Source organism: Triticum aestivum, chromosome 2D, assembly GCF_018294505.1.
Source record: "Triticum aestivum cultivar Chinese Spring chromosome 2D, IWGSC CS RefSeq v2.1, whole genome shotgun sequence".
Classification (NCBI taxonomy): domain Eukaryota; kingdom Viridiplantae; phylum Streptophyta; class Magnoliopsida; order Poales; family Poaceae; genus Triticum; species Triticum aestivum.
In genome coordinates, this window is record NC_057799.1 from 245734220 (window position 1) to 245756476 (window position 22257).

Below are 22257 nucleotides of genomic sequence, written 5' to 3' on the forward strand. Positions count from 1 at the left end.
TGTCCATGTATCCGGCCAGCCAGCTCACCTTCTTCTCCCGGCCGCCTAACAACCAGCCGGGCATGCCCGGCCACGGTGCTCGGAGTGGGCGTAGAGCGCTTCCGCAGTGGCGGTGCTGGAGGACGTGGTCGGAGCTCAGGCATGGCGGCGGAGGCAGATAGGAGGGCCGGCGGCGAAGGAGGACGGGGCTGTGGCGCTAGGGCTGTCACGGGATCAGGTCTGGCCTCTCTTTCTCTCTTGTACGGCCTTGGTGGCACCCTCTAGCAGCGGCAGCCCTTGAGGCCGAATCCGACCGGATCCATGGTGGAGCTGCTGGATTCGAGGCCAAATCGATGGGAGAGGAGGCGGTGGCAGTCGTGGAAGGGCGGCATGAAACTTCTGGTTGGTAGTTGACGTGCGTGCGTTGGTGGATTTGTTTTGCGGCAGCGGGTAGGCTGCCTGTATATTTGCAGCACAAGTGGTCGCAGTTTTGGGCTGCCCAAAAAAATTTGCAGCACAAGATACATATAGGGCAGCTGTTGGAGCACCGTTTTTGGGTCAAAATGCCCTAAAAACTGTTTTTTGGGCAGCTGCCCTATTTTAGGGCTGCTGTTGGAGATGCTCCTATATGACTCTTTGTTTTCTTATCAGCAGCAAAGTAATGACAATGAGACAGCTCCTGAGAATGAGAATTAAAATTGAATCTGTGTTGGCTGCCTCAGATTAACCTGATTATATTTTTAGTGAGGGTTGTCAGTAACCTCATTTGGTAAGCTTCAAGAATCAGAATTGATTGCTTTCCAAGAGTATTAGGTACTAGGTACTTGTTGGAAAGTGAGACTAGCATGTGGCGGAAATTGATCCTGTATGCCCTTGTGCACTGGTTTCCTCATGTTCGTTATGGCACCTAAAATATGTTCTGTCATATTGTTGTCATTTTACCCCGCTGTCGTTTGTTTGCTCGACTCAATATCTGTTCTAATTACAAGGTTTGACCTTTCTTACGATGCAGATGACTATGACCGCTCAATAAACGAAGCCATTAAAATAACGAAGTATGTGGATCATCTTTATTGCTTCATAAATTTCCTTTGGTGGAATTCATGTTTTAGAGAGAAGAAATTTTTGGCATACTTATATGCTACACATTCTTGGACAGGAAAAGAGAAAACTCTGCCGAGCTTGTTACTACTCTCAATAGAAGGATGCTTATACCAAGACCAGAGTCATCAAGTAATGGCAAGTTAAATGACCCCTCTCTAGCCAATGAATTAGATGATGGAAATTCTTCAAAGTCGGATGACTACCAAGATAGTGATGGGGAACAAGAAAATGAAGCACTTGATCGCAGGTACATGTCTCACTGAACATTTGGTATATAGGAGTTAACCCAATGAAACTTGAGCCTAATATAGTTAATGCTTTCATTTGTAGTAACCGGCGCAGGAGAAGATCTCAGCGATACACACAAGATTTTGTTGAAGCTGTCTCGGATATTGATCCGAACTTTGACAGCGATGATGATATCATGGGAGAAGCGGTTTATGATGAGGAATATCTGAGAACTCGCAAACTGCAGAAGACATCAAGTGCTTCTGAAGAGGATGAAGAGTTCCGGTTGGAAGAGGATGTTGAAGATGACGATGAAGAAGAGGAAGAGGAGTTTTCTGCAGGCACCAGCGAAGATATAGAGGAGCCCCAGCGTCATAAAAAGTCACGAAGTCAAAATGGCCGAGGTGCTAAGCTGAGATCTGTTGATGAAATCCAAACAGGTCTCAGACGCAGCAAGCGTTCTTCTCGTCCACGTATAAACTACCAGCAGTATGATTTTTCAGACACGGATGCAGAGGCGGGAAAGGCAGGTAAATCAGATGCATCAGACCCCGATGCCAACTCTGATGCAGAAAATGGTATGGAACTCTCGACATCAAGTCAAGGGCTACAGGAAGAAGAGGATGATGGCCCCGAGGAACTAAAAGTTAGTAATGGTAATAACGATAAAATGTCTGAAGACCATGCAGTGGCAGCAAATAAAGAGCAAAAGGAGGAGCAGCGGCAACTGCAGCCAGAGTCTGTAGAGAAGATGGATGCTCCCAGCAGGGAGAGTGGAAGTGTTGGAAGAACATTCCTAGATCTAAACGAGCTTGCGCCTGGAGGTGGCTTTGACGAAGGCCCTAGCCTGGCAATGAAAGATGAGGACATGGATAACAGTTAGGAAAAAAGTTGTGATAGATTCGAGTGTTAGGGATTGCTGTTTCGAGCAAGGTGTAAATGCGTGAAGTCATGGACCATGACAATCAATGGGCCTCTGATGAGATGTCGTGATATTTGGATGGCTCAGTTTGATTGTTAGTACATTGATGATTCGCAGTGACAAAAGGTGTGAGATTCCACCTGGAGGGGGGCTTCAGGGACACACATCCTCAAACATCATTTGAGCGCTTGGGAGGGGATGCCATGCTGACAAAGTTTACCATCCGCTTCTGTAAACTACATGAAGGCCGCGTGTTGATCAATTGCTGCTGTATTATGGTTAGATTGATTGATTCTATCTTGTGGTCGAGAATGTAGGATATAAATTTTATTGCCTAGCCTTGGGCATGATGCTGCTGCTGTGTGGGGTATCACAGCAGTATTTCGCAGGGAGCAAAACTTGCACAAGTGAGTTGTCCGCTGGTCGGCATCTGAGCTACTCTTTTCCACGTGTAGCATGTGGCTCGAGTCTAAGCATGAGCTGTAGGTTTGTATTTATAATACTGTATGTGACTACCTGATTAGTTTGGCAAAATCTGTGCAGCTGACTTCTAATTTCCCGGTCAAAGTCCTTGTAGTATTACTTTATTTTGATGGAATTTGCGTTGTGTTCTTCCTTGACGACGAATTGACGAGGGGAGAAAATGTACAATACTTAAATCATTAACTGCATTTATACCTCGCAGAGAACTCTACTCCCACGGAGTGTCTCCTCTGTGAATGAACATCGCTCGAAGCCTGAAATAAATCTAGAAATAATACGAGCACCAATGTTGTCAGGACTTGAACTCTGATGGCCTGAAGATACCACTGTTCTCCTAACCGTTCAACCACAAGGTTGATTCGCGACGTACTGTTCTCCTAACCGTTCAACCACAAGGTTGATTCGCGACGTACTCTGGTGGTTTACGGATACCACTGTCCTCCTAACTATTCAACCACAAGGTTGATTCGCGGCATGGAGCCATTTACGTTGTGCTTTGATTCCTGGCCTCCTGTCGTGACAATTGCAACAAAGTATTGGAGGAACGGAGATATAGACTAACTAGATAACTCCCCGCGCATTGCTGCGGAAAATATTGCCTACAATTGGTCCTTTACTCGACTGACTAACTCTCCTAAAAGGATCATGAAAAGAATGAATAAATTATTTTTCTTTGTCAACAATACTTTAAAATGATAGTACATTACTTATACCAATCAAAGTATCACAACCGACAACCAGTCAGATTAGAGGATCATATGATAGTTTACATGCGGAAACCAAACAGTTTACGGCTTCAATACATGCCCACCATCTCCGCTTCGTCTGTAAGGAAAAAAAAACCCTTCTCTCTATAACTGAAACATCACCACCTATCTACATCCCCAAGTTTTAACCATGCCAATGTCCATGAGAACTCCCTTGTGCATTTACTTCGATCCATCCCTCCACATGAGGAAAAGAAATGTCGGATATTAAACACGAAAATAACTGAAGGGAAACTTCAAAATCAAGAAAAAAGTTACATGTAAACATCAAGGGCCTTCTATTATTCAGAGAACATGGATTCATCTTGCATTACTACTAATTAATATAAGAAGATGTGCTGAACAACTAAGAAAATTTTGGATGGCATATCATCAAATTAAACTTCTGCACTTTTGCAATTCATTGGACATTTTCAGTAATACACAATAGTAATATGTGCAATTGTGGTCCTGAAAAAGGAATGGAATAACATGAGTTTCATCGACTGGATGATATCATTGCTTTCCTCAATAGTTGACTGACATGGTTGATAAAATCAAGGGTTTTGCACGAACACAATGATTTGGATCCATAGCATTTTGGCACACATCGATTGATATATATTTTGGGATCTGGGGAGTTATGAAGTATCGTTTCTGCAGAACGCACTATAGATGTCAGGGAACACCTCGACACACCAGTGCTCCTTATCTTGAGTTCCTGATCAAGCCACCAACTACTGCTACCGCTAGCAGCCGTGTGCTATATCGCCGTTCATTGGATGGCGAGAGTACTGCAGTAGAGAAATAGTTACATGTATTAGGAATTGATTTGACAGATAATTAGATGTGTGTGTGTGGCATGGTGCCCATCTGACATGTATTTGGTTCTCATACTTTTGCCAAAACAAAAGAAGGAACTGCCACATTGTACCTCTTATTTATTAGATACTACATGTCAATCTCACCATGGATGTCAAACAAACGAAATTCAGATCGTCCATTCGCGAACTATATCAGCTGCAAGATTCCTCCCGTCGTCCCGATCTGTCAGAAAATTCAGAAAGTCAGTTAGACTCAACATACAAACCTAACTAATTGAACTTATCTCCTGATAAGCGATCGGAGCAGGGCGTGCCATTGTGTACCTGCTTGTGTGCAGCTAATCCAAATCCGATACCACGCAATCGAGGAGAGGAAGAGAACGACTCGACGACACCGGCGAGCGAAGGAGAGTCGGTGAAGTTAGGAAAGCGACAATGGGATGGGAATGGGATGGGAGGGGACAGATGGGAGATGTATATGAAGGAAAGGGAAGACAATGCACCGTGAAGGGTTAACTGCAGCAGTTACCACGTGCATGCGTTGTTACGTAGTTCTCTTATTTATTTATTAGCAGATTTCTTTATCTCAAACGGCGCACGTACAGGGGGAAGACCAAGGAAAAAAAGTGATCTCCTGCCTATAAAATGAACGGCGCTTCCTGTCCCGCTGTAGTACTTCTGATAAATCTTCCACAAAATAAATGATGACGTGGATGCATGGAAATACTATGCATGCTAAGAATTGATGATGTGGCAACACTGTTGAGGTGGATAGCTTGCATGTTAAGAGAAATAGGATAGTGGGGATGAACTATTTAGGTATTATGGATTCAATGTTGCTTTAATAGTTTCGTGGTTGTAATTATACACACGCGGACATATGCATACATCAACTGCCTACATCCCTACTGAACTATCTTGGTTGCGCCGTTCCTTTATTTTTTTAAAGAATCTGGACCCATTGTCAATATAACAAAACTTACATCGAGGTCCGAGGATCACCGAACAACCACTACCGCCACCAGAATGAGCCGCCGCAGCTTCGCTGTCATTGCTAAGGGGCCTCTCACCACGTCGACTTCTGACCTAATGGGTCGGACGTCCTAGGCCAATTCGGACAGCCCATGGCGATTACAAGGAAGATATAGAAGTCTTGACGTATACTCCAAGACGTTGGATTTGTGGAGGACTATGCCTTCCCATACATAGACGACTAGGATCTTGTACCCTAGCCCCTAGGACCCTCCCCTGGTATATGAACCGAGAGGCTTGGCATGTAGGCAGGACATTACAATCTCTTGGTAGTTTACATGTGCTTTGTACACACCCCAACGCAATAAACACAAACATGACGTAGGGTATTATCTATTCGGAGAGCCTGAACTTGAGGTAAACCCCGTGCCTTTGTTACCATTGCTCCTAGATGCCTAGCTTATGATCCCCTACCAGGAGACGTGACGGATTTAGCTCTGTTAGTGGTGGACCATGCCGGTCCTGCTAGGTGATCGTCGTGGAGCGATGAGAGTCAAGATCAACATTGCGATCGACTCCGTCACAACCTTTGTGTCGGGCCAGATGTTCGTCTTCGGCGGCATCACCCTCATCGCCAACTCGACTGGCCTTCTTGGCCAGGACGAAACCTTTACTTCAGGCTGTACCGTCAGGTTCGACATCATGGAGTACACCACAGATCCCCACAGCGAGCTGATCTTTTGTGGCTTGGTTTCGCGCCAAGTCGAGGAGCAACCTCAGGTATTCTCCTCGGGCCCGATTTCAGATCAGGTCCAGGATAGATGTGAGACAACCTTACCGGGATCAGTGTCAGATTGGATCCCAAAGAAACTCTCCCCAGGCGAGATTTTGGATGAAGCTTTGGAGGAGGGTGTGAAGCCGTGAAACCTCGGGATCAGTGTCAGATTGGATCTCGAAGCCGCTTCCCCGGTTTCAGACCTGGCCAAGGAGGAGCGTGAGAAAGTCCTCTTTGATGCAATGTTACATCGGCTAAAGTAAATCGCGAAAATCAAATTTCCCAATCTAGGCATCAGATCAAATAGTGGAACTCCCTGTGGGAGTCAATTTTTCCTACCCACCCACCACCCATCTCATTGCTAACGTCGAAGATCTCACCGGCATCCTTGAAGGCATAGTCGACGAGGCCGCAGACAAGGAAGAGGAGATCGGTGAGATGGAAGAAGACCTCGACCTACGACATCTACATGGTGGATACACCTCACGCCAGAAGAATTTGTTACTCCGAACTCCTAGAACGGATTTCAGGCTCTAACGGCCCTGAACTTGGAGGAACGGGTATGCAAACTTATAATGAGTGGTTGGAAGCACCCCTGTAGGGTTAAATCTTTCAAAAAGCCGTGTCCGCAGTTACAAACGACTTGGAAATTTATAATGTCCAGACGTAGAAAACTTCAATTAGTAACTAAAACTTGCTCAACCATGTGCGTGCCATGACCGTCTCTTCTTATGGGTATGTAAGGAAGAAGAGATCATGGTGGGTTATGCATGACTCGTAGGCAGGTGTTCAGGACCACTTATTGATCAATTAGTTATGACCCCCTTATGCATAGGTTTATCTTATCTTGTTCTAGTATTCGTAGGACTAGATGGTTTACATTACTTAGTTGCATGCTGCAACCTCACCACATAGCCATATCATACCCAAAAGTGTTTTTAGTATTAGTACCCTTGGTAATGTACTTGTTGAGTCCCAAAAGGCTCACATATACCACAACAACTTAGGCACAAGTTCAGGTAAAGGTTTGCTCTAAGTTGAGAGCATGGAATGTTCCACATGGAGTTTCTTTTCGTTCTTCTTCGACGACGTCTAGATTTGGGTTCTCGATCGGCAGTCTAGGACTGCAGGGTAGACGCTTTGCTTGTTTCTCTTGCCTCTTAGGCATATTTGCTTCTTATCCGCACTTAGATCAGTGCCTTCTTCTGCTCCAATGATTGGTGATATATTTATGTTTTGACATATATTTTCCCTATCCTCACTCATATTATCTCTTCATCTCTTTTAGTTGTGTTTTCTACGATGTCCATCCTGGTCGCCGACATATGACAATGCGTGTATGTTAGGAAGTCATATGTTGGGGCGACCAATATGCACTTCTAGTCCCCGCGAAGATTGCAACATCTTTGTTGGGATTAGGAACGCATCTTGGGCGTTATAGCATGCAACACGGTCATGCCAAGTGGGCCAGGGTGAGATAGTTCGCAACCCACGGGTCTTAGCTTTTGCTGTAGAGATGCAATGCCGAAGAACTGGGTGTTGCAAAAAACAGTTAAATTGTGCTATTGTTTCAAACGGGTTTATTTTGTGCTAAATTTAGCTTAACTAAGAAATATGCCAACGGAGACATACTTCGCTATGGAGCAAACACATTGTCCATGATCAAGATCGTTTAATTTGCTAGCTCATAATATTTATTCAGGGCAAACATTCCAAATGAAGATTTACATCACGCGACAATGATACACCCCGTAGGATTGACTGACATTCGGTTCATGTCCGTGGATGGCATGGATCATGGTGCGTGTTGTTGATGAGGACACCACAACCATCGACAAGTCTCCAACAATTATAGGTCCAATCACAAGAATTCGCGCCAAATAAATAATTGACCAGGTGAACGCTAACTTAAATTTACCTTGTAACCTTGATGACACAACTATGCTTTCATCCCCATTGTTGTTGGTTGAACTTAGGTATCACATGGAAGAAATCCAACAACCTATGAGCTCTTGAAGCAATCGGTCTAGAGAAACAAGTTTGGAGAAAACAAGTTTCAAGTGAAGTTGATGCTGTCAGTTTTTACCTCTGATGTTTCGTTGTGCCACACCCATGTGGTGGAGAGACGGGGCCATAGGGGTACATCAACAGAAGGTACATCAAATTATCTTTTCAATGCAAAAAATCTCACATCATTTGGAGTTGTGAGTCAAAAGTTCTAGTCATTCTCATGGAAGGTGTCCAGGCTGTCAAGGCTTCGCGAATTTCCGAGGAGCTCTGCAACAACTCCCAAAGTTGACTGCTTATTCACCCAAGGAAGCCATGCAAACCTGCTTACTTTTCACACCTAGTTAAGGGGGGTTGTCCCTACTATAAAACCCCATCTCCCCCATCCTCTAGAGAACCTTTGTCAAACCATTCAGCTACAAGCTTATGCAGCAAGACTGCTAGAGAGATCCGAGAGATCTTACTACCTTTGATCTTGTGAGTTCATTCAGATTCGTGAGAAGGAGCCTATGGTTCCCCCTAGTTCGTGCTCTATGGTTCCGGCCGTTTTGTGTCGATTAGTCCTGGTTTGTGGTTCTGCGATTGTTCGAACAGCGGGTTGGAGTTCTTGTGGCTTCGGTCAGCCATCCCCAACGTACGGGTTGCATCCAACCTTGGTAGGTATAAAGCTAGTTATCCCGGCTTCTTGCAGCTAGTTATCCATCTCGATTTGATCCTACGATGTGAAGATCGGGCCACCCTCGGGCGTGAACTCGTTCATCGGGTTCCCACCTATCATCTGGCATCAGAGCCTTCATTGACACGGTAGGATCTGTTATCCAAGTTTATCTTGCTATCATCCCTTTAGATCGAGTGTTTTTCATGCTATATTTTCTGTCCTAGAAGTCCAAAGCCCCACCAAAAATAAATCCAAGCCTTGTTGGTGCTGAGATCTTGTTGTTGCATACCTTGCATGTTCTTCATCTTTTAGATCTACACCAAGTTCATCTTCGTAATTGCTTTCAGATTTGGTTGTTGTGCTTTGGAAAAGAGAGAAAAAAAGAGTGGCAAAAAATCAAAGAGAGAAAAAAAAGAGTGGAAAAAAAGTCAAGAGAGAAAAAGAAAGTGTTGTGTAAGATCCAAAAGTTTCAGCTTGGTAGAAAATTTTCAGAAGCTTGTGTGTTGTGTATTCTTAATCTTGGTGCAAAGGTGCAGCAGATCTATCCCCATATTTTCTTGGTTTGCATCAACTTGATTTCAGCACAAGCCCCTTTTTGTTTACCCCACCGAGCTCCACCAAAAACCGAAGCTAGTTCTTTGATCTCTGTCTTTCAATCACTTTAACACATCCGGGAGAAGCACAAGCTGATGTGAACTCATAAGAACTTTGGTGAGTAAGAGGTGAGGTTGTGTGATTCCACAAAATTATCCTATTCCACTTTTGGCCTTACTAACATGGCAGGATCTAGACCGAGTGTTCATGGAGAAAACCATGGGGAAGAAGATGCCCGGGTCACACGTGCCGAGCTGCAACGACTCGAGAACAAATTACTCCAAGCCATGGAAAGGATGCTTCACGAGCGTCCTCCAGCAGGTGGTGATAGGGTTCGACACCGACAACACCCTATTGATCCACTTGAGTAAGTTGGCGATGAGAATTCCATGCACGCTGCTGTGGATGGTGCCTTGGAGGATGATAACAACAACTATGGTGGACATGTGGCTGCTGCTCGTGGGCGTGGTGCCGCTGCTCATGGAGGGCAGCGAGGAGGACAACTTCGAGGGCGACGCCATGGTCCTCGTGGGCACTACTATGACCCTCATGAGCATGTTGCTCGTGGTCATGGAGATGATTTTGATGATTATGGTGGTGTTTCATACCGTCGTGCTGCTGAAGATGGGCGTCATGCAGAACATCATGACCGAGTTGGTCGAGATGACATAGCAAGAATCAAGTTGCACGTCCCCAAGTTCACAGGAAAGGAAGACCCCGATGCATATTTTGGGAAGAGCAGTGTGATCAGTTTTTTCGTATCCAAAACCTTGCTGACCCGAAGAGAGTCAACCTTGCTTGTGTTGAGTTTTCTGGTTACGCACTCACTTGGTGGAACCAACTCCAAGAAAATCAGCTGCTGTTAGGCTGTGACCACATTGACACTTGGGAAGAGATGAAACAAGCCATGAGGCGAAGGTTTGTTCCTTCGCAATATCAAAGAGATCTCCGAAATAGATTGCAACGCCTCAGCCAAGGTACGCGCACGATGGATGAGTACTACAAAGAGATGGAATTGTTGCTGGTTAGTGCTCGTATTCATGAAGATGAGGAGCCAAAGATGGCAAGATTTCTGCATGGTCTCAACAGTGAAATTTCTGATTTTGTGGAGATGTTTCCCTATAACACTCTACAAGATATTCTGGAGCAAGCAAAGCGCACGGAGAGGAAGGTGCACCGGAGTGGTCATGGATGGATATCTCATAACCGCACCACCACACCATGCCAAAGGTTGCAGCCAAGTGCCCCTCATGGTGGTTCTCAGTTTCCGCATACTTCACACCCTACTGCCACCCGGCGAACAACGGCTTCATCGGCATCATCACCGGCTCCTAGGAATGTTGACAAGCGTGCTCCTTCTGCTGCTGGAAGTACTTTCAACCCCATGGCTGTACCATCATCTCGAACCCGAGATATTGAGTTTTGGAAGTGCAAAGGGCATGGTCACATTTCTTCTGAATGTCGAAACAAGAGAGTTCTCTTTGTGCGTGAACAAGGGGAATGGGAATCTGAAAGTGAGCATGAAGATAATGGAGCATCGGATGATCACGAGGATGAAGAGGGCGAGAAGTGTGGTTGTGATATTCAGGCCGACATGGGAGATTGCTTTGTTTCCCGTCGTGTGCTTAGTGTTAATGCAGCTAGAGAAGAGAAAGGGCAGCGACATAATATTTTTCACACCCGTGGCACCATCAAGGACAAGGTTTGCAGAATTATTGTTGACAATGGTAGCTGCAACAACATTGCAAGTTCAGATTTGATAGAGAAATTGGGACTGAAACAAACAAGGCACCCAAGTCCATATAAGATGCAATGGCTCAATGATTGTGGTACACTTCGAGTAAGCAACATAGTCACTGTTCCGTTTTCCATTTGGGAAGTATCGAGGTCAAGTGGAATGTGACGTGGTGCCAATGCAAGCATGCCAATTGTTGTTGGGAAGACCTTGGTTGTATGATCGTGATGTGCAAATCAGTGGCCGTACTAATCGTCTCTCGTTCCAATACGAGGGAGAGTGCATATCTTTGCTCCCTTTGACACCCGAAGAAATATTGATGGATGATCTGAAAAGGAAAGAGAGAGTGAGTGAGAAACACTTGAGTGACATCCACCAACATAGTGAGCGAGAGAATCCAAAGCCAAATAAAACCCCACAACTTAAATTGACCAAGACATGGGGAAAACAGGGATAAGTTATGATGGCTAGGAAAAGGGATATGAGAGAGTTGAGAGAACCCAATTCTGCGTTCTTTGTACTTTTGTACAAGGACAACTTCCTTTCTACTAACGAATTATCCTCTACCACTCCTAGTGTTGTTGCTGAAATTTTGTAGGGGTATGAAGATGTGTTCCCCAAGGAGATACCACCAGGGCGGCCACCACAAAGAGGCATTGAACACCAAATTGATTTGGTTCCAGGAGCCCCATTGCCGAACCGACCACCATACTGCACAAATCCGATGGAAGCCAAGGAGATTCAACGACAAGTTGAAGGCCTACTAAACAAAGGTTATGTAAGGGAAAGTCTCTCTCCTTGTGCTGTACCCATTCTTTTAGTACCCAAGAAAGATGGAACCTCTCGAATGTGGTGTGATTGTAGGCCTATTAACAACATCACCGTGAGGTATAGGCACCCCATACCTAGGCTTGATGATATGCTTGATGAACTTAGTGGCGCCACCATCTTTTCTAAAATTGACTTGCGAAGTGGCTACCACCAAATTAGAATGAGAGAGGGTGATTAATGGAAAACTGTTTTCAAAACAAAATCTGGTTTGTATGAGTTGTTAGTTATGCCGTTTGGATTGACAAATGCACCTAGTACCTTCATGAGATTAATGAATCATGTGCTTAGAATGTTCATTGGCAAGTTTTTGGTTGTTTACTTGATGACATCCTGATTTATAGCAAAACTTTGGATGAACATGCTGAACACATCCGGTGTGTGCTTGCTATCCTAAGAGAGGAGAAATTATATGCTAACAAGGAAAAGTGCACATTTTGCATAGAAAAAGTTGTGTTTCTTGGCTTTGTTGTTTCAGTTCAAGGTGTGGAGGTAGATGAGGAGAAGGTCAAGGCCATCCGTGAGTGGATGCCTCTACAAAATGTAAGCCAAGTTCGAAGCTTTCCGGGCCTTGCTAGTTTCTACCGTCGGTTTGTGAAGGACTTCAGCACCATTGCTGCCCTAGTGAATGAGCTAACCAAGAAAGATGTTCCCTTCAAGTGGGAAAACGTACAAGAGAAGGCCTTCCGAGAGCTCAAAGAAAAATTGACATCTGCACCATTGCTTGCGCTACCCAACTTTGGTAAGACTTTTGAAATTGAATGTGAAGCAAGTGGTGTTGGTATTGGAGGCGTACTAATGCAAGAAGGTAGGCCTATTGCATATTTTAGTGAGAATCTAAGTGGTCCAACTCTAAATTACTCAGTTTATGACAAAGAATTATATGCACTTGTGAGATCTTTGGAAACATGGCAACATTATTTGTGGCGTAAAGAATTTGTGATACATTCCGACCATGAATCTTTAAAGCACCTTAGGGGTCAACAGAAACTGAACCGTAGACATGCAAAATGGAGTGAATTCATAGAATCTTTTCCCTATATTGTCAAGTACAAGAAAGGAAAAGATAATGTTGTTGCCGATGCTTTGTCTAGACGCCATATTTTACTCTCACAACTTGATACTAAAATTCTTGGGTTGCAAAGCATCAAAGAATTGTATGCCAATGACCCATATTTGCTGACCCACACTCAAAGTGTAGTGAGGGGAAAGGTTGGGAAAAGTTTCACTTGCATGATGGTTTCTTGTTTCGAGCTAACAAATTGTGCATCCCAGATTGCTCTGTTCGTTTGTTTCTTTTGCAGGAGGCTCATGCTGGTGGTCTCATGGGACATTTTGGAGCAAAGAAAACTGAGAGTGTGCTGATTGACCATTTCTTTTGGCCAAGGATGAGGCGTGATGTTGAGTGCTACGTGCTACATTGTGAGATCTGCCGCAAAGCTAAGTCACATCTAAACCCTCATGGACTTTATACGCCTTTATCAATTCCTAGTACACCTTGGGAAGATATTTTCATGGATTTTGTTCTTGGATTACCACGCACTAAGAGGGGGAGTGATTCAGTTTTTGTAGTGGTTGATAGGTTTAGCAAAATGGCTCATTTTATCCCGTGTCATAAGAGTGATGATGCTTCACACATTGCTGATTTGTTTTTCAGGGAAGTCGTGCGGCTACATGGAGTACCACGCACTATTGTTTCAGATCGTGACACCAAGTTTCTGAGCTATTTTTGGAAAACATTGTGGGCAAAGCTAGGAACAAAGCTTCTCTTTTACACTACATGCCACCCACAAACGGATGGACAAACTGAAGTTGTCAACCGCAGACTATCCATGATGCTGAGAGTAGTTTTAAAGAAAACATTGAAGATGTGGGAAGAGTGTCTCCCCCATGTGGAGTTTGCATACAACAGGGCAGCACATTCGACCACTAAATTTTGTCCTTTTGAAATTATTTATGGTTTCAAACCTGCTGCTCCCATAGATCTTTTTCCTTTACCATTGCAGGAGTGAACCAATCTTGATGCAAGTAAGCGTGCTGACTTCATGAAGAAAATTCATGAGAAGACCAAGGAAAATATTGAGAAGATGACTGAACAATATGCAAAACGAGCAAACAAGGGAAGAAACAAGGTGCTGTTTTGAAGAAGGTGATCTTGTGTGGGTACACCTGCGGAAGGATCGTTTCCTGGATCAACGCAAATGCAAGTTGCGGCCACGTGGAGATGGTCCATTCAAAGTGCTTGCGAAGATCAATGACAATGCCTACAAGATTGACCTTCCGATGGATTATGGTGTTAGTCCAACTATCAATGTGTCTGACCTCTCTCCATACTTCGGACCATCAGAGTCGAGGATGACTCCTTTTCAAGAGGGGGAGGATGATGAGGAAACCACAACCATCAACAAGTCTCCAACAATTATAGGTACAATCACAAGAAGTCGCGCCCAACAAATAAGTGACCAGGTGAACGCTAACTTAAGGTTACCTTGTAACCTTGATGACACAACTATGCTTTCATCCCCATTGTTGTTAGTTGAACTTAGGTATCACATGGAAGAAATCCAACAACCTATGAGCTCTTGAAGCAAGCGGTCTGGAGGAACAAGTTAGGAGAAAACAAGTTTCAAGTGAAGCTGATGCTGTCAGCTTTTACCTCTGATGTTTTGTTGTGCCACACCCATGTGGTGGACAGACGGGGCCATAGGGGTACATCAACATAAGCTACATCAAATTATCTTTCCAATGCAAAAAACCTCACATCATTTGAAGTTGTGAGTCAAAAGTTCTAGTCATTCTTGTGGAAGGTGTCCAGACTGTCAAGGCTTCACGAATTTCCGAGGAGCTCTGCAACAACTCCCAAAGTTGATTGCTTATTCACCCAAGGAAGCCATGCAAACCTTCTTACTTTTCACACCTAGTTAAGGGGGGTTGTCCCTGCTATAAAACCCCATCTCCCCCATCCTCTAGAGAGCCTTTGTCAAACCATTCAGCTACAAGCTTATGCAGCAAGACTGCTAGAGAGATCCGAGAGATCTTACTACCTTTGCTCTTGTGAGTTCATTCGGATTCATGAGAAGGAGCCTCCGGTTCCCCCTAGTTCGTGCTCTACAGTTCCGGCTGTTTTGTGTGGATTAGTCCCGGTTTGTGGTTCTGCGATTCTTCGGACAGCGGGTTGGAGTTCTTGTAGCTTCGGTCAGGCATCCCCAACGTACGGGTTGAATCCAACCTTGGCAGGTATAAAGCTAGTTATCCCGGCTGCTTGCAATTAGTTATCCCTCCCGATTTGATCCTACGACGTGAAGACCGGGCCACCTGGGCGTGAACTCGTTCATGGGGTTCCCACCTATCAGTTGCCATTAACATTAATATGATGATGTTGTCTAGGAGGTTGGCAGAATCTAGATGAGTATATGGATGCGAGTAACTGAAACATCTCTCACTAACTACACTGTAGGCTTATGGTGGTTGGTGTAGATTGATACGTCTCTGATGTATCTATAATTTCGAATGTTTCATGATATTATCATACCCCTTTTACATATTTTTGGCAATAATTTATACTATTTCTATCTGGACTAACCTATTAATCTAGTGCCAAAGGCTAGTTTCCGTTTTCTATTGTTTTTGGGTTTTTAGGTGACAAATTCACGGAGTCGAAATGACCTGAAAATTTACGTGTTTTTATTGAATATATCTGGATTTAGGGCACAAGAATCAATGCAAGGCGAGGCCCATGGGCCTCGCAAGACACCATGGCGTGCCCACCCCTTAGGGCGTGGGGGCCTGGCTTGTGGAGAGACCGTGAATCTTATGGAGCTCTCCTTTGGGCGCAAGGAAGCTAATTATGAGAAAAAAATGTGTTATAATTTCAGTCTGATCGGAGTTACGGAACTCCGGCTAAATTAAGAAATGATATTCGGCGAGAAAACATAACCGAATAGAGAAGAAACCCTAGAGAAACAAAGAGGAGACATCCAATATCGGAGGGGCTCATGCCTGAAAGTGCAATAACGTCTTTTATCTTATTTTGATGTTGATGACAAAAGACATATATGAGACTGATTTCGTTTGCTAAGTATATACACATGACATTTATTTTCGTGGCGACATTTGTGTAGGGATCATGAACACAACATTTGATATATATGACTCAAGCACAACGGTAATAAGAAAAGAAGCATAGTTTTTTCAGTTAATTCTTGAGTTATAGGGATCACACACTATTAAGAGGGGATCAGAGACGGTCGTTCAATATTTGCTCAAGTCATCCGCTTGGCAGTATCTTCCTACACTCATCACTATTCCCGTGCCTTAGCAAAATATTTCTCTACCAATATATGCACAACACTTAGAGAAAAATCTCCATTGGATTCCTCTGCCAGATCATCAGGGTAGCTTGCAGGATCGTCCGGGGAATGCCCAGACCATCTAGACAGCTAGCCGGATCATTAGGTTAGAGGACCGCAAGATACCAGTTGGTTTGAGCAGCAGCCAGGTCGCCCGGATTCGTATTCGGATCGTCGAGCGTTGCCCAGACTCTGTGGGTACCTATCCGGATCATCCGGGTCTCATCCCAGACGTCTGGGCTCCCTTTTGCATTGGCGTATGCATAATATGGTCCAGACTCCCTCCCGGATGTCCGGACATCCCTGTGTGACTGGTCTAAATTGACCCATACGGATCATCCGGATCCCTAACCGGATCGTCTGGGCTCTGCCAGGATCATCCAGGTAGGTATCCAATCATCCGGACATGTCACTATTGTACCAAACGGCTATATTTTGTGAGATCTATAAATACCCCTCTCCCACTCCGGGAGAGGGTTGACCACTATATTCTAATCTTCCCCAAGAACCCTAGTGCAACCACTCACTCTCTCTTACACCAAATCTGAGATCCCGAGTTGATTTGTGAGTGTTCTTGAGAGGTGTTCCAATCAAAAGATAGATCCTCTCCCTCCCCCTCTTATGACCAAAGCAAATCGCGATTTGAGCAATTCTTGTGTGTTTCCCCTTGGATCTTGCTACTCTTGGAGGTTGGAGACTCCTAGATGGTAGGATTTCTTTGGTGAGGAATCAAGCATTGTGATTGCGCCTAGAAAGTTTGTGAAGGTTTTGAGATCACCTCAAGATCTACCAATAGTGGTTGAGAAATGCCTCTGTGGTGTTGCCTCAAGGGGAGAATATGGTGAGCCTTCGTGGCGTTGGCGTGCCTTCGTGGTTGATACGTCCCTTTTGCATCATGTTTTTATGTTGATATTTATTGCATTATGGATTGTTATTTCACATTATGGTACAATACTTATGCCTTTTCTCCCTTATTTTACAAGATTTACAAGAAGGGGGAGAATGCCGGTAGCTGGAATTCTGGACCAGAAAGGAGCAAATCTGAGATACCTATTCTGCACAACTCTAGATGTTCTGAAAATTTATGGATATTGTTTTGGAATATATAAAAAATATTGGGCGAAAAACAATAGAAGGGGACCCACCAGGTGGCCACAAACCTGGGGGGCGCGCCCTACCCCCAGGGCGCGCATCCTGAGCTTGTGGGCTCCCTGGCGAGCCCCCAGTTTCCATCTTCTGCTATATGAAAGGTTTTGACCTAGAAAAAATTAGAGAGAAGCTTTCAGGACGAAGCGCCGCCGTTTCGAGGCAGAACCTGGGCAGAAGCAATCTAGGGCTTCGGCGGAGCTATTCTGCCGGGGAAACTTCCCTCCGGGACGGGGAAATCGAAGCCATTGTCATCACCAACGATCCTCTCATCGAGGGAGGGTCAATCTTCATCAACATCTTCACCAGCACCATCTCCTCTCAAACCCTAGTTTATCTCTTGTATTCAATCTTTGCCTCAAAACCTCAGATTGGTACTTGTGGGTTACTAGTAGTGTTGATTACTCCTTGTAGTTGATGCTAGTTGGTTTATTTGGTGGAAGATCATATGTTCAGATCCTTAATTATATTTATTACCCCTCTGATCTTGAACATGAATATGCTTTGTTAGTAGTTATGTTTTTTCCCGAGGACATGGGAGAAGTCTTGTTATAAGTAATCATGTGAATTTGGTATTCGTTCGATATTTTGATGAGATGTATGTTGTTTTTCCTCTAGTGCTGTTATGTGAACGTCGACTACCTGACAATTCACCATGATTTGGGCCTAGGAGAAGGCATTGGGAATTAATAAGTAGATGATGGGTTGCTAGAGTGATAGAAGCTCAAACCCTAGTTTATGCGTTGCTTCATAAGGGGTTGATTTGGATCTACATGTTTCATGCTATGGTTAGATTTATCTTAATTCTTCTTTCGTAGTTGCGGATGCTTGCGAGAGGGGTTAACCATAAGTGGGAGGCTTGTCCAAGTAAGGACAACACCCAAGCACCGGTCCACCCACATATCAAATTATCAAAGTAATGAACCCGAATCATATGAGCATGATGAAAACTAACTTGATGATAATTCCCGTGTGTCCTCGGGAGCGCTTTTCTTTATATAAGATTTCCCCCAGGCTTATCTTTTGCTGCAAAAAGGATTGGACCACCTTGCTGCACCTTTTCTACACTTGTTACTTGTTACCCGTTACGAATTATCTTACTATCAAACTATCTGTTACCGATAATTTCAGTGCCTGCAGAAAATACCTTGCTGAAAATCGCTTGTCATTTCCTTCTGCTCCTCGTTGGGTTCGACACTCTTACTTATCAAAAGGACTATGATTGATCCCCTATACTTGTGGATCATCAGTGGTCACAACCACCTCTCTAAAGGCGACTAGCTTCCCTCCAAGGAAGTGACCATCGTCATACATCCTCATCTCACAGAGTTGCGGCTATCCCTAACCCTAACTCTCTACTTGTGGTTATTTGTCTCGTCGTCGTCATTGTCATCGTCGTTGTTGTCGTCGTCATTGTTGTTGTTCACCCCCCTCTAGGTCCAACTCGATCCTTTCAATTGTTATTAGATCCACGTGCTCTATTCTTGTGGCTTAACCTCCCTAGAACGAGATGAACCCTGAGGGGACTCCCCTTGTTACAAATCAAAAGAGAAGGATGCACCTTCTTAAAAAGTGCACAAGTCCTTCACTTATGAGGATTTGGAATGGACCGTTGATAAGAAAAATGAGGAGCATTGATGCTCCTATCGAGGCCTTGGTCCAACTGAAGTTGACCGCATTAACTTTGATTCCCTCACCACTTGTTAATTTGAGGAGTGTGGCTCCAGGGCAAAATGTGACTCTTCCTCCCTTGGCCAACAACCTTGTACTAGCGTTACCTCTAGTGTTTCATGGCTTTATGAAAAATTTAAAGTGGAGAAACCAAACTATAAGCCGGGGGGTAAACCTCCTTTGCTTGATGACACTGCCGACTTTTCTTTGTGGAGAGTTGGGATGCATGATCATATTGTTGGGGAACATTGGATGGAAAACAAAAAATTTTCTACGCACACGCAAGATCTATCCATGGAGATGCATAGCTATGAGAGGGGGAGAGCATCTTCATACCCTTGAAGATCGCTAAGCAGAAGCATTTATCAACGCGGTTGATGTAGTCGTACACCTTCACGATCTGTCCTGATCAAGTACCGAACGTACAACACCTCCATGTTCTGGACATGTTTAGGTCGATGACGTCCTCGCCTTCTCGATCCATCAAGAGGGGCAAAGTAGTAGATGAGTTCCGGCAGCACGACGGCCTGGTGACGGTTGGTGATGAAGAACAATCTCCGCAGGGCTTCGCCAAGCACTACAGAAACTAGACGGAGGATAAACTAGAGGGGACGGGGCTGCCAACACACGACTTGGTGAATCTTGATGTGTCTTGGGTGCTAGCCCTACCCCTCTATTTATATGTTGAGCCTTGGGGTCAAAACTTGGAGTAAAAGCCTCCTCAAAGTCGGTTTTGCCCGAAAGGCAAGAGTCCTTCTCGGACTCCAGGACCAGACGCCAGGTTCCCGGTGTCTGGACCCAGACGCCAGGGTCCTTGGCATCTGGCCCTTGGTCTCCGCAAAACTTCCTTTTGCTCCTTCCAAAAACCTTGTGGGCTTTACCCTTTGGCCAAAATAAAGTGTTCTCGTACCCGAACATTTCGGGAAACATCCAAAACCCCTTCCGGTGAATTCTGGAACCCTTTCGGAGACCAAACACTATTATCCCATATATCAATCTTTACCTCTGGACCATACCAGACCTCCTCGTCATGTCCGTGATCTCATCCGGGACTCCGAAGAACATTCGGTCACCAACATACATAACTCATATAATACTATATCGTCAACGAGCGTTAAGCGTGCGGACCCTACATGTTCGAGAATGATGTAGACATGACCGAGACGTTTCTCCCGTCAATAACCAACAACGGGACCTGGATGCCCATATTGGTTCCTACATATTCTACGAAGATCTTTATCGGTCGAACCTTTATGACAACATACGTAATTCCCTTTGTCTGTTGGTATGTTACTTGCCTGAGATTCGATCGTCGGTATCTTCATACCTAGTTCAATGTCGTTACCGGCAAGTCTCTTTACTCGTTCCGTAATACACCATCTCGTAACTAACTCCTTAGTCACTTTTCTTGCAAGCTTCTTGTGATGTGTATTACCGAGAGGGCCCAGAGATACCTCTCCGATACACGGAGTGACAAATTCTAATCTCGATCCATGCCAATTCAACAGATACCTTTGGAGATACCTGTAGAGCATCTTTATGATCACCCAATTATGTTCTGACTTTTGATAGCACACAAGGTATTCCTCCGGTATCTGGGAGTTGCATGATCTCATAGTCGAAGGAATATGTATTTGACATTTAAGAAAGCAATAGCAATAAACTGAACGATCATATGCTAAGCTAACAGATGGGTCTTGTCCGACGCATCATTCTCCTAATGATGTGATCCCGTTATCAAGTGACAACACATGTCTATGGTTAGGAAACCTTAACCATCTTTGATCAACGAGCTAGTCTAGTAGAGGCTCACTAGGGACACGGTATTTTGTTTATGTATCCACACATGTATTTAAGTTTCCGATCAATACAATTCTAGCATGAATAATAAACCTTTATCATGAATAAGGAAATATAATAATAACAACTTTATTATTGCCTCTAGGGCATATTTCCACCAGTCTCGCAATTGCACTAGAGTCAATAATCTAGATTACATTGTAATGAATCAAACACCCATGGAGTCTTGGTGCTGATCATGTTTTGCTCGCGGAAGAGGCTTAGTCAACGATTCTGCTACATTCATATCTATATGTATTTTGCAAATTTATATGTCTCCATCCTTGACCTTTTCATGAATGGAGTCGAAGCGTCTCTTGATGTATTTGGTTGTTTTGTGAAACCTGGATTCCTTCGCTAAGGCAATGATGAGGACATCAATACCATTGTTAAACCCACAGCCCCTACTACTACATATACTGGACCAATTACTAGAGCTCGCGCATGCCAATTAAATTATCAGGTACTTTCGTTTCTTGGTAATGATTCTAATGTTCATGAGAATATGATGCTGCCTAAATTGGATACATTTGTTTTGCTTACAAATGAAGGACCTGGCATGGATAAGAGGGATGAACACTAGAGCAAGACCAAGCATGGAGATGATGGCATGCACAAGGGGAACAAGAACGGAGTTACAAGTGATGATTTCAGAACTTTGAAGCCACCATAATGAGTGCATGAAGCCTTGGACGAAATATACAAGATGCCACTTCATAAATTTCGTCCAGAGGCTATTATAGGTGCTGCGTCACCTTATTATTGGGCCAGGCCCATGTAATTTCGAAATACTTGAGTATAGGCTGTTTTTAGAGTCCGTATGTGTGGGAAAACAAGAGATAGGGTTGGTTTCGGACCCCTCCCCCAGGGGCCACAAAATTCCCCTCCTCTTCCTCCATATATATAGCCCTTAGGGCACCGTTTAGACTTTGGGGTTTTGTTTAGATTAAAGTTCGCCATAGCTGCAACTTTGCGTACTTCATTTGTGTTCAACGACCAGACAAAGGCGTCACAGAACCCCACCTTTGATCAATAAAGCTTTCCTCTTATATTCTCAATATCCAGATTGCAATCTTAGTTTCTTGCTTGTTCTTCGTTTGCTTGCAGGAAACAGACCTTCGTGGTCAGGTTGATCGTGCTCCGGCGTGGTCAATAACCTCTCGGAGTTAGTTTAGCGATTGCTAAGGCGCGACGTCCTCGCACGTTCGTAGTCGGATCGTCAAAGTCGACTTCCTCCAAAACAATAGCCACCATCTCATCAAAAGGCGGGACACCTTTGCCTCTATCAAGTGGTATCAGAATTCCAGGTTGTCCGGTGAGATTTTACAGTTTTTCGTAGTTTAGATCGAGTCTTTTCTTCATACCTATAGTCCACGAAAAAGCCAAAAAAATTAGGG

General features: G+C 44.3%; 1 protein-coding gene across 2 annotated transcripts in view; it reads left to right on the top strand.

Annotated features, from left to right (window-relative positions):
- Window positions 1–2800, top strand: part of LOC123052680 (DDT domain-containing protein DDR4) — a 12953-nt gene extending 10153 nt beyond the window's left edge. For both annotated transcript variants that reach the window (XM_044475979.1, XM_044475978.1), the window contains exons 10-12: window positions 992–1034; window positions 1139–1330; window positions 1414–2800. In XM_044475979.1, coding sequence (XP_044331914.1) covers window positions 992–1034; window positions 1139–1330; window positions 1414–2194 — 1016 coding nt within the window. In that variant the 3' untranslated portion in view covers window positions 2195–2800. The remainder of the gene's footprint in view (window positions 1–991; window positions 1035–1138; window positions 1331–1413) is intronic.
- The last annotated feature ends 19457 nt before the right edge of the window (window positions 2801–22257 follow it).